Below are 12,457 nucleotides of genomic sequence, written 5' to 3'. Positions count from 1 at the left end.
ACTGTGACTGTTGTTCTGTCTGTTGAGGAGAGATGTGACCATACACTGTGACTGTTGTTCTGTTGAGGAGAGATGTGACCATACACTGTAACTGTTCTTCTGTTGAGGAGAGATGTGACCGTACACTGTGACTGTTGTTCTGTCTGTTGAGGAGAGATGTGACCGTACACTGTGACTGTTGTTCTGTCTGTTGAGGAGAGATGTGACCGTACACTGTGACTGTTGATCTGTTGAGGAGAGATGTGACCGTACACTGTGACTGTTGGTGACCTTGTCCTTGTGGTGCAGTCATGGTGGTCATGTCTCATTCACTGCTGGCTGTGTGATGTCAGTCATGGTAACAGAGTGATGTCAGTCATGGTAACAGTGATGTCAGTGATGGTAACAGAGTGATGTCAGTCATGGTAACAGAGTGATGTCAGTCATGGTACCAGAGTGATGTCAGTCATGGTAACAGTGATGTCAGTGATGGTAACAGAGTGATGTTAGTCATGGTAACAGTCATGGTAACAGAGTGATGTCAGTCATGGTACCAGAGTGATGTCAGTCATGGTAACAGTGATGGTAACAGAGTGATGTCAGTCATGGTAACAGTCATGGTAACAGAGTGATGTCAGTCATGGTAACAGAGTGATGTCAATCATGGTAACAGTCATGGTCACAGAGTGATGTCAGACATGGTCACAGAGTGATGTCAGTCATGGTCACAGAGTGATGTCAGTCATGGTCACAAAAATGGTCACAGAGTGATGTCAGTGATGGTAACAGTGATGTCAGTCATGGCAACAGTCAAGGTAACAGAGTAATGTCAGCCATGGTCACAGAGTGATGTCAGTGATGGTAACAGAGTGATGTCAGTCATGGTAACAGTCAAGGTAACAGAGTGATGTCAGTCAAGGTAACAGAGTGATGGCAGTGATGGTAACAGTCAAGGTAACAGAGTGATGGCAGTGATGGCAACAGTCAAGGTAACAGAGTGATGGCAGTGATGGCAACAGTCAAGGTAACAGTGTCGTGTCGTCAGAAGGAAGCAGATGGATCCTGACCTGTGTGTCCTGTTGTAGGGACCACACTCTTTCTTCTCTTTCTTTTCAGTTATTGTCGGGGTCCCTTGATCCTGTGGCTGAAAGTGAGACTGCCTTCTGTCCGCTTCGCTTTCTGTGATGCCCTGGGCGTCTTGCTCCACGCAGCTCTTCCTTTGTCACTGCTATCCTCTTGTCTGTCTGTCAGATGGGCGCAACAGCTGAGTGGTTAAAGCGTTGGACTGTCAATCTGAGGGTCCTGGGTTCGAATCACGGTGATGGCGCCTGGTGGGTAAAGGGTGGAGATTTTTACGATCTCCTAGGTCACCATATGTGCAGACCTGCTAGTGCCTGAACCCCCTTCATGTGTATATGCAAGCAGAAGATCAAATACGCACGTTAAAGATCCTGTAATCCATGTCAGCGTTCGGTGGATTATGGAAACAAGAACATACCCAGCATGCACACCCCCGAAAACGGAGTATGGCTGCCTGCATGGCAGGGTAAAAACGGTCATACACGTAGAGGCCCACTCTTGTGCATACGAGTGAACGCAGAAGAAGAAGAAGAAGTCTGTCTGTCTTTCTGTCTGTCTTTCACACTTCTCTTTTCACCTGTGCAGGCAGGAAGGGTTTTTACAGGTCATTATCACCAGCCACAGAATCTCAGTCAGCGGTGTCTGTGCACAGTGGTTTTCTCCTTGGTGCTGTGTCACCCTGTCTGTCTGTCAGTCTGTCTGTCAGTCTGTCTGTCAGTGAATTCATTGGACACAGAGTGGTTTATTGCTTTGAGTTCATGGGAAACATAGTGGTTCATTGCTTTAAGTTCATGGGAAACAGAGTGGTTCATTGCCCCAGTCTGTGAGTTTATAGGAAACAGAGTGGTTGGTGCTTTTAGTTCATGGGAAACAAAGCGGTTCATTGCTTTGAGTTCACAGGAATCAGAGTAATTAATTGTCACAGTCTATGAGTTCATAGGAAACAGACTTACAAAGTGCTTTAGTTTATGTTAAAAAAAAAGAAAAGATTTCACAATATCTGAAGCAGTTATAAAAGTTAGTGAAAAATATTTGCAAACAAATGATTGAGACTTGAAACAGCTTAACAACAGAATCAACAGTTGCTGTGAGCATGTGTACATCCGATGATCCGGTGCTGAGCAAAGGACTCAGCGGTGAACACAGCCCAGCAGACAGGCTGAATAGCATCAACAGGCAGACAGACAGATAGACAGGCAGGCAGTCAGACAGGCAGGCAGACAGGCAGGCAGGCAGGCAGGCAGAAATGAAATGGAAGGAAATGACATGAGATTTTATTTCACCAGGAAATGAGATGCACAAAATACTTACTTTTTTTTTTCCATCCAGCCCTGTGCGGTGTGATGAAGGGTTACCACATAGAACCCCACTGACAAAAACAATTATTAAAACAAAACAAAAAAAAACCCAAAAACTAAACTTGCATAAAAAATCAAAACAGGATACAATCAGAAAAAAGGATATTTTAATAGATCTCTGTCAGGATAACCACACACACACACACACACACACACACACACACACACACACACACACACACACCAGATTACAACAGATGCACACAGACAGACAACGGGGACCTAAAATGGAGCATCCTACATGACTGACAGAGGTGGAGGGAGGACATCACTTGTGATCAGATCTGTGAACACACTGCCCTTCCTGCCCTCACTGGCTGACTGGGGCTGACTATTGATTGTTGGGGGGAGGAGGGGGGGGGGGAAGAAGGAAGGGAAGGGGGGAGGGGGGAGATAATTCCTCTGCCCCACGTGGGGAGGGGAGGGGAGGGGGGGTGGAGGATTAGCTGGGATGAGGTGGGGAAATGGAGCGGCAATGACTGTAATGTATGACTGATGACTGGGAGGGGCAGGAGCGGAGAGAGGAGGTTCACTGTACAGCGCTGTGGCTTGGTCACTGAAGGAGAAGGAGGAAGTCACACACACTGTACAGCGCTGTGGCTTGGTCACTGAAGGGGGAGGAAGTCACACACACTGTACAGAGCTGTGGCTTGGTCACTGAAGGAGGAGGAAGTCACACACACTGTACAGCGCTGTGGCTTGGTCACTGAAGGGGGAGGAAGTCACACACACTGTACAGGGCTGTGGCTTGGTCACTGAAGGAGGAAGTCACACACACTGCACAGTGCTGTGGCTTGGTCACTGAAGGAGGAGGAAGTCACACACACTGTACAGCGCTGTGGCTTGGTCACTGAAGGAGGAGGAAGTCACACACACTGTACAGCGCTGTGGCTTGGTCACTGAAGGAGGAGGGAGTCACACACACTGTATTTGTATTTCTTTTTATCACAACAGATTTCTCTGTGTAAAATTTGGGCTGCTCTCCCCGGGGAGAACGCGTCACTACATTACAGCGCCACCCATTTTTTTTGGTTTTTTTTTGCTGCGTGCAGTTTAATTTGTTTTTTCTATCCAAGTGGATTTTTCTACAGAATTTTGCCAGGAACAACCCTTTTGTTGCCGTGGGTTCTTTTACGTGCGCTAAGTGCATGCTGCACACGGGACCTCGGTTTATCGTCTCATCCGAATGACTAGCGTCCAGACCACCACTCAAGGTCTAGTGGAGGGGGAGAAAATATCGGCGGCAGAGCCATGATTCGAACCAGCGCACTCAGATTCTCTCGCTTCCTAGGCGGACGCGTTACCTCTAGGCCATCACTCCACAAGCGCTGTGGCTTGGTCACTGAAGGAGAAGGAGGAAGTCACACACACTGTACAGCGCTGTGGCTTGGTCACTGAAGGGGGATGAAGTCACACACACTGTACAGAGCTGTGGCTTGGTCACTGAAGGAGGAGGAAGTCACACACACTGTACAGCGCTGTGGCTTGGTCACTGAAGGAGGAGGAAGTCACACACACTGTATTTGTATTTCTTTTTATCACAACAGATTTCTCTGTGTGAAATTTGGGCTGCTCTCCCCGGGGAGAACGCGTCACTACATTACAGCGCCACCCATTTTTTTTGTATTTTTTCCTGCGTGCAGTTTAATTTGTTTTTTCTATCCAAGTGGATTTTTCTACAGAATTTTGCCAGGAACAACCCTTTTGTTGCCGTGGGTTCTTTTACGTGCGCTAAGTGCATGCTGCACACGGGACCTCGGTTTATCGTCTCATCCGAATGACTAGCGTCCAGACCACCACTCAAGGTCTAGTGGAGGGGGAGAAAATATCGGCGGCCGAGCCGTGATTTGAACCAGCGCACTCAGATTCTCTCGCTTCCTAGGCGGACGCGTTACCTCTAGGCCATCACTCCACAAGCGCTGTGGCTTGGTCACTGAAGGGGGAGGAAGTCACACACACTGTACAGCGCTGTGGCATGGTCAGGGAAGGAGGAGGAAGAAGTTTGGTCAATGGCCCCTCACACACACTGGTGACTGCAGACATTGTGTTCCAGTTTTGATGTTCCCATTTAAATGTTAATGTTTCAAAAAGGATAAATGAGAAAGGCGGGAGAGGAGGGGCGGGGTTGAGTGAAGAGTTTGGGGAACAATAGATGGACCACAAAGGGGAATGTTTGAAACTAACAGAGGTACAGTGAAAGAAAATTACTTCGTTGAATATATGAAACAAACAGAAGTGCAATGAAAGACAAGAGAGCCAAGGCTTTCAAGACTGTTGTGATATTACTAAATCGAACAAAGGAATTAGAAAAAAGAAAAGAAAAGAAAACAAAACAAAGCAGCGGATAATCAGGCAAAAAGACACATTGATGTGATCTTGACCTTAGACATCTTAATTTACATGCTATTGATTTTCTGGCTTAAACTATCTTAGCTACCTTCCCCCCACAGGTATAGCACTAGTCTTGTGCTGTCTTAGCTAGCTTCCCCCAGGTATAGCCTTTCTCTTGTCATGTGTTATCTTCCCCCAGGTATAGCCGTTGACTTGTCATGTGTTGTCTTAGCTAGCTTCCCCCAGGTATAGCACTTGTCATGTGCTGTCTTAGCTAGCTTCCCCCAGGTATAGCCTTTCTCTTGTCATGTGTTATCTTAGCTAGCTTCCCCCAGGTATAGCCGTTGACTTGTCATGTGTTGTCTTAGCTAGCTTCCCCCCACAGGTATAGCACTTGTCATGTGCTGTCTTAGCTAGCTTCCCCCAGGTATAGCCTTTCTCTTGTCATGTGCTGTCTTAGCTAGCTTCCCCCAGGTATAGCCTTTCTCTTGTCATGTGCTGTCTTAGCTAGCTTCCCCCAGGTATAGCCTTTCTCTTGTCATGTGCTGTCTTAGCTAGCTTCCCCCAGGTATAGCCACTGTCTTGTGCTGTCTTAGCTAGTTTCCACCAGGTATAGCCTTTCTCTTGTCATATGCTGTCTTAGCCTTCCACCAGGCATAGCCTTTCTCTCGTCATATGCTGTCTTAGCTAGCTTCCCCCAGGTATAGCCGTTGACTTGTCATGTGTTGTCTTAGCTAGCTTCCCCCAGGTATAGCACTTGTCATGTGCTGTCTTAGCTAGCTTCCCCCAGGTATAGCCTTTTTTTTGTCATGTGCTGTCTTAGCTAGCTTCCCCCCAGGTATAGCCTTTCTCTTGTCATGTGCTGTCTTAGCTAGCTTCCCCCAGGTATAGCCGTTGTCTTGTCATGTGCTGTCTTAGCTAGCGTCCCCCAGGTATAGCCTTTCTCTTGTCATGTGCTGTCTTAGCTAGCTTCCCCCAGGTATAGCCTTTCTCTTGTCATGTGCTGTCTTAGCTAGCTTCCCCCAGGTATAGCCGTTGACTTGTCATGTGCTGTTTTGGCTAGCGTCCCCCAGGTATAGCCTTTCTCGTGTCATGTGTTGTCTTAGCTAGCTTCCCCCAGGTATAGCCGTTGTCTAGTCATGCGCTGTCTTAGCTAGCGTCCCCCAGGTATAGCCGTTGACTTGTCATGTGCTGTCTTAGCTAGTGTCCCCCAGGTATAGCCTTTCTCTTGTCATGTGCTGTCTTAGCTAGCTTCCCCCAGGTATAGCCTTTCTCTTGTCATGTGCTCGTCTTAGCTAGCTTCCCCCATGTATAGCCTTTCTCTTGTCATGTGCTGTCTTAGCTAGCGTCCCCCAGGTATAGCCTTTCTCTTGTCATGTGCTGTCTTAGCTAGCGCCCCCCACAATGCATACACATGTCTATCTACTAACATCCACACGCGCACACAAACAGTCACACACCCTACGCCCCCCACCTCCCCCCCCCCTCTCTCTCTCTCTGCATGCCGGTGTGCATATACGATCATCTCCCGACATGGACACACGGCCACAAAGCCAAACCACTGAGATCATGTTTACCTATGTTTACTGTGAGCCAGACAGAGCGACCTTTGCAGACCAAGGTAAAGTGTTGAGCCACAAGCAGTGCAGAGAGAGAGAGAGACTCTCTCACACTGTCTGCATCACACAGTGCTGGGAGGTGTGTAGCCACTGACAGGGTCAGGCAGTAACATGCCCCCCCCCCCCCGTCAGTCCTGATGTCCGTCACTCCATTTTCTTGGCTGCTCAGGGCAGGGAGGGCGGGGGTGGGAGTGGGGTGTGCTGGGGAAGTGGTGGGTGTGGGGGGTATGGAGGTTCAGTTACTATGTGGCTGAGGTCAGGTTGCGTGGGGGGTGAGTGGCGCAGACCTGCGCTGCTGTCCTTGCTGATCTGTCATCACGTGTTGGGGAAAGTAGGAAGAGGGAGTCTTCTTCTTCTTCCTTTATACAACCAACATCATTATATTGATGGTTCTGTTGTAGTTTGGGGAGGTTGCTGAGGATTGCGCTGTTGTGAGGATTGGGAAAAAAAAGAAAAAGAAAAAAAAATTGCGACCTGGCCAGCCAGTGTACGTTCAGCGTGCACTGACATGATGCCAAGCCTCTGCATCAGCTGTGAGCGGGGGGAGGGGGGGGGTGATTTTGGGGTGTGTGGGTGGTTAGGAGGAGAGGGGGAATGGGGTGGTGGGGGGGGGGGATTCACTTTTGGAGATGAGAGGCCAGTCTGGTGTTCGTGTGTTTGTCTTCACTCCTTTGTGTGTGTGTGTGTGTGTGTGTGTGTGTGTGTGTGTGTGTGTGCAAAAATAAATCAGTTATATGGCTTACAGTGTACAAAGAGTATCCACTGATATCAGATCCATGCCACTGACGCTGTTCGCCGTGGACACAGGTGCAGCAGTGAAGGGGTTAAAGGTGTAGAATTGTCATGACATCCCACATCCCGCCCTCTTCTCCCCTCCTCCATCTCACTCCCCCCCCCCTCTCCCTCTCCCTGTCATCAGTTATCACCAGTTCCTGGTCCGTGTGTCAGGGGGACTGACAGATGGCTGACAGGCCAGTCAGGCCGAACGAGGTGACATCAGTGACGATCGCTGTGTGTTGGTGGACGTCATGGGTCAACGCTCTCCTCCTCCTCCTCCTCCTCCTCCTCCCGACCCTCTGCTGAAAGGCTGTGGGTCTCCCCAGTAACTGACAGTGAGATAGGCTGTGGGTCTTAATGTAACTTAGTGAGATAGTCTGTGGGTCTTCCCAGTAACTTACAGTGAGATAGACTGTGGGTCTCCCTGTAACTGACAGTGAGATAGGTTGTGGGTCTTCCCAGTAACTTACAGTGAGATAGGCTGTGGGTCTTAATGTAACTTAGTGAGATAGGCTGTGGGTCTTCTTGTAACTTAGTGAGATAGGCTGTGGGTCTTCTTGTAACTTACAGTGAGATAGGCTGTGGGTCTTCCCTGTAACTTACAGTGAGATAGACTGTGGGTCTTTCCTGTAACTTACAGTGAGAAAAGGTTGTGGGTCTTCCCAGTAACTTACAGTGAGAAAAGGTTGTGGGTCTTCCCAGTAACTTACAGTGAGAAAAGGCTGTGGGTCTTCCCTGTACAGTGAGATAGGTTGTGGGTCTTCCCAGTAACTTACAGTGAGATAGGCTGCGATACTTCCCTGTAACTTACAGTGAGATAGGCTGTGGGTCTTCCCTGTAACTTACAGTGAGATAGGCTGTGGGTCTTCCCTGTACAGTGAGATAGGCTGTGGGTCTTCCCTGTAACTTACAGTGAGATAGGACTGTGGGTCTTCCCTGTAACTTACAGTGAGATAGGCTGTGGGTCTTCCCTGTAACTTGGTGAGATAGGCTGTGGGTCTTCCCTGTAACTTAGAGTCAGAAAAGACTGTAGATCTTCCCTGTAACTTACAGTGAGATAGGCTGTGGGTCTTCCCTGTACAGTGAGATAGGCTGTGGGTCTTCCCTGTAACTTAGTGAGATAGGCTGTGGGTCTTCCCTGTAACTTACAGTGAGAAAAGACTGTGGGTCTCCCTGTAACTTACAGTGAGATAGGCTGTGGGTCTCCGCTGTAACTTACAGTGAGATAGGCTGTGGGTCTTCCCAGTAACTTAGTGAAATAGGCTGTTGGTTTTCCCAGTAACTTGCAGTGAGATAGGCTGTGGGTCTTCCCAGTAACTTACAGTGAGATAGGCTGTGGGTCTTCCCAGTAACTTGCAGTGAGATAGGCTGTGGGTCTTCCCAGTAACTTACAGTGAGATAGGCTGTGGGTCTTCCCAGTAACTTACAGTGAAATAGGCTGTGGGTCTTCCCAGTAACTTGCAGTTAGATGGGCTGTGTTCACATGGCATGAACACTGACACACTGACGTTGCATGCTGTCAGTAACTGCAACTACAGTACAAGCCTGACCAGTCCAATCCCACCCCTCTTTCCCCTCCCATCACCCCCCTGTGTGTGTGTGTGTGTGTGTGTGTGTGTGTCCCTGGGCTGTATACGTTGTGTGTGGCGTGTGCCTCAAGTGGTGCACATCCGGCACTTCAGTTGCCAGACAGTATGGCGGCTGTCCCCACAACACTTTGCTAACAACATGTGGCAGTCACACTCACACAGACCGGCACAGACACTGATTCAGTGTATGACCTAGTTCCTCAGTTGTTGTTTTTTTTTCCACCGAGACAAGATGCTAAGAAAAGGACAAACAAACAATTTCTCCCTCAGTTCACACACACACCATCTCTTGGTCTGCCTGTCTGTGACACTGTCAGCTGAACCCCACCAGCCAGTCCTGCAGAACATGGGGCAATAATCAGTCCTGCAGAATGCAGTTCCCAGTGTCTGAGGCAATAGACAACCCTACAGAATGTAGTTCCTAGTGTCTAAGGCAATAGACAGTCCTGCAGAATGTAGTTCTCTGTGTCTGAGGCAATAGACAACCCTACAGAATGTAGTTCCCAGTGTCTGAGGCAATAGACAGCCCAGCAGAATGTAGTTCCCAGTGTCTGAGGCAAAGGGACAACCCTACAGAATGTAGTTCCCAGTGTCTGAGGCAAAGGGAGACAACCCTACAGAATGTAGTTCCCAGTGTCTGAGGCAATAAACAATACTACAGAATGTAGTTCCCAGTGTCTAAGGCAATAGACAACCCAGCAGAATGTAGTTCCCAGTGTCTAAGGCAATAGACAACCCAGCAGAATGTAGTTCCCAGTGTCTGAGGCAATAGACAACCCTACAGAATGTAGTTCCCAGTGTCTAAGGCAATAGACAGTCCTGCAGAATGTAGTTCCCAGTGTAGTCCAACAGAATGTAGTTCCCATTGTCTGAGGCAGTAAACAATCCTACAGAATGTAGTTCCCAGTGTCTGAGGCAATAGACAGTCCTGCAGAATGTAGTTCCCAGTGTCTGAGGCAATAAACAGTCCTGCAGAATGTAGTTCCCAGTGTCTGAGGCAATAAACAGTCCTGCAGAATGTAGTTCCCAGTGTCTGAGGCAATAGACAGTCCTGCAGAATGTAGTTCCCAGTGTCTGAGGCAATAAACAGTCCTGCAGAATGTAGTTCCCAGTGTCTAAGGCAAAGGGAGACAACCCTACAGAATGTAGTTCCTAGTGTCTAAGGCAATAAACAATCCTGCTGCAGAATGTAGTTCCCAGTGTCTAAGGCAATAGACAGTCCTACAGAATGTAGTTCCCAGTGTCTAAGGCAATAGACAATCCTGCAGAATGTAGTTCCCAGTGTCTGAGGCAATAGACAACCCTACAGAATGTAGTTCTCAGTGTCTGAGGCAATAGACAACCCTACAGGCAATAAACAGTCCTACAGAATGTAGTTCCCAGTGTCTGAGGCAATAGTCCTACAGAATGTAGTTCCCAGTGTTTAAGGCAATAGACAGTCCAACAGAATGTAGTTCCCAGTGTCTAAGGCAAAGGGAGACAACCCTGTAGAATGTAGTACCAAGTACCTTTTCAGAACTTTTTTTTTTTTCAAGAACTATTGAACAGTCTTACATAAAACTAAATAATGATTTATTTTGAATTTTTACTTATTCTTATGAAGGACTGCACAGTTATTTAGCACTGTCTTGTTCATTCGACACTGGAATGTTCAGTTTTGGTAGATGTTGCAGGACATGTAATACCATCACACGCTTTCTGTTGTTCCATCAAGCGTTGGGGTCTCCCAGTTTCGATAGATGTTACAGTACATGTAACGCCATCACATACTGTCTGTTGTTCCTTTTGACACAGGACTGTTCCAGTTTTGGTCAACGTTATAAGATATGTGACACCATCACATATTGTCCGTTCCAGTTCCATTTGACACTGGACATGTTCCAGTTTTGGTCAACGTTATAAGATATGTGACACCATCAAATATTGTCTGTTCCATTTGATACTGGACTGTTCCAGTTTGGGTCAGTGTTATAAGATATGTGACACCATCACATATTGTTTGTTCCATTTGACACTGGACATGTTCCAGTTTTGGTCAATGTTATAAGATATGTGACACCATCACATACTGTTGCATACCTTCCGTTGCTTTCAAACTTTTGATAAGATTGTGTGTTGCCAAGTGGCGGTCTGAACTAACACATCCCCCCCCCCCACCCTCCCTCATCCCCCCTCCTGTTGTTAGGAGGACGCACGGCAGTTCCTGTCCCTGGCAGGCACGGCGGACGAGGGGGAGATGTCACCGGAGCTGGCCTCCATCATGAAACGTCTGTGGAAGGACTCCGGGGTGCAGGACTGCTTTGGTCGGGCCCGGGAGTACCAGCTGAACGACTCGGCTGAATAGTGAGTGATGGGTTAGAACAGTGAGTGATGGGTTAGAACAGTGAGTGATGGGTTAGAATAGGTTTGAATAGTGAGTGTTTGGTTAGAATAGTGGGTTAGAATAGAGTGATGGGTTAGAACAGTGAGTGATGGGTTAGAATAGGTTAGAATAGTGAGTGTTTGGTCAGAATAGTGGGTTAGAATAGAGTGATGGGTTAGAATACTGTTGGGTTAGAATAGTGAGTGTTTAGAATAGTGAGAGTTGGGTTAGAATAGTGAGTATTTAGAATAGTAAGTGTTGGGTTAGAATAGTGAGTAATGGGTTAGAATAGTGAGTGGTGGGTCAGATTAGTGAGTGTTTGGTTAGAATAGTGTGCGATGGGTTAGAATAGTGTGTGATGGGTTAGAATAGTGAGTGTTAGGTTAGAATAGTGAGTTGTGGGTTTGAATAGTGAGTGTTTGGTTAGAATAATGAGTGATGGGTTAGAATAGTGTGATGGGTTAGAATAGTGAGTGATGGGTTAGAATAGTGAGTGTTAGGTTAGAATAGTGAGTGGTGGGTTAGAATAGTAAGTGTTTTAGAATAGTGAGTGATGGGTTAGACTAGTGGGTTAGAATAGTGAGTGTTTGGTTAGAATAGTGAGTGTTTGGTTAGAATAGTGAGTGATGGGTTAGAATAGTCAGTGTTAGGTTAGAATAGTGAATGGTAGGTTAGAATACCAGCTGAACGACTCTGTTGAGTAGTGAGTGACTATAGCATTGTTGTGGTGTGATGTGTGTAGTTACCTGAACTATAGCAGTGTTGTGTTGTGGTGTGTGTAGTTACCTGAACTATAGCCGTGTTGTGGCGTGGTGTGTGTAGTTACCTGAACTATAGCCGTGTTGTGGCGTGGTGTGTGTAGTTACCTGAACTATAGCAGTGTTGTGGTGTGTGCAGTTACCTGAACTATAGCAGTGTTGTGGTGTGTGTAGTTACCTGAACTATAGCAGTGTTGTGGTGTGTGTAGTTACCTGAACTATAGCAGTGTTGTGGTGTGTGCAGTTACCTGAACTATAGCAGTGTTGTGGTGTGGTGTGTGTAGTTACCTGAACTATAGCCGTGTTGTGGCGTGGTGTGTGTAGTTACCTGAACTATAGCCGTGTTGTGGCGTGGTGTGTGTAGTTACCTGAACTATAGCCGTGTTGTGGTGTGGTGTGTGCAGTTACCTGAACTATAGCCGTGTTGTGGTGTGGTGTATGTAGTTACCTGAACTATAGCCGTGTTGTGGCGTGGTGTGTGTAGTTACCTGAACTATAGCCGTGTTGTGGCGTGGTGTGTGTAGTTACCTGAACTATAGCATTGTTGTGTTGTGGTGTGTGTAGTTACCTGAACTATAGCAGTGTTGTGTTGTGGTGTGTGTAG

General features: G+C 47.4%; 1 protein-coding gene across 6 annotated transcripts in view; it reads left to right on the top strand.

The window, feature by feature from the left end:
* LOC143284872 (guanine nucleotide-binding protein G(i) subunit alpha-like) overlaps positions 1-12,457 on the top strand; it is a 42,153-nt gene that overhangs the window by 16,403 nt on the left and 13,293 nt on the right. For all 6 annotated transcript variants that reach the window (XR_013055625.1, XR_013055623.1, XR_013055624.1 and 3 more), the window contains exon 4: positions 10,919-11,076. Coding sequence is in view for 1 of the 6 variants with exons in the window: in XM_076591981.1 (XP_076448096.1) it covers positions 10,919-11,076 (158 nt within the window). In the remaining 5 variants the exon portion in view is untranslated. The remainder of the gene's footprint in view (positions 1-10,918; positions 11,077-12,457) is intronic.

This window comes from Babylonia areolata, chromosome 8 (genome assembly GCF_041734735.1).
Source record: "Babylonia areolata isolate BAREFJ2019XMU chromosome 8, ASM4173473v1, whole genome shotgun sequence".
In the NCBI taxonomy this organism is placed as follows: Eukaryota; Metazoa; Mollusca; class Gastropoda; order Neogastropoda; family Buccinidae; genus Babylonia; species Babylonia areolata.
This window is presented reverse-complemented; position numbering and strand designations above follow the sequence as displayed.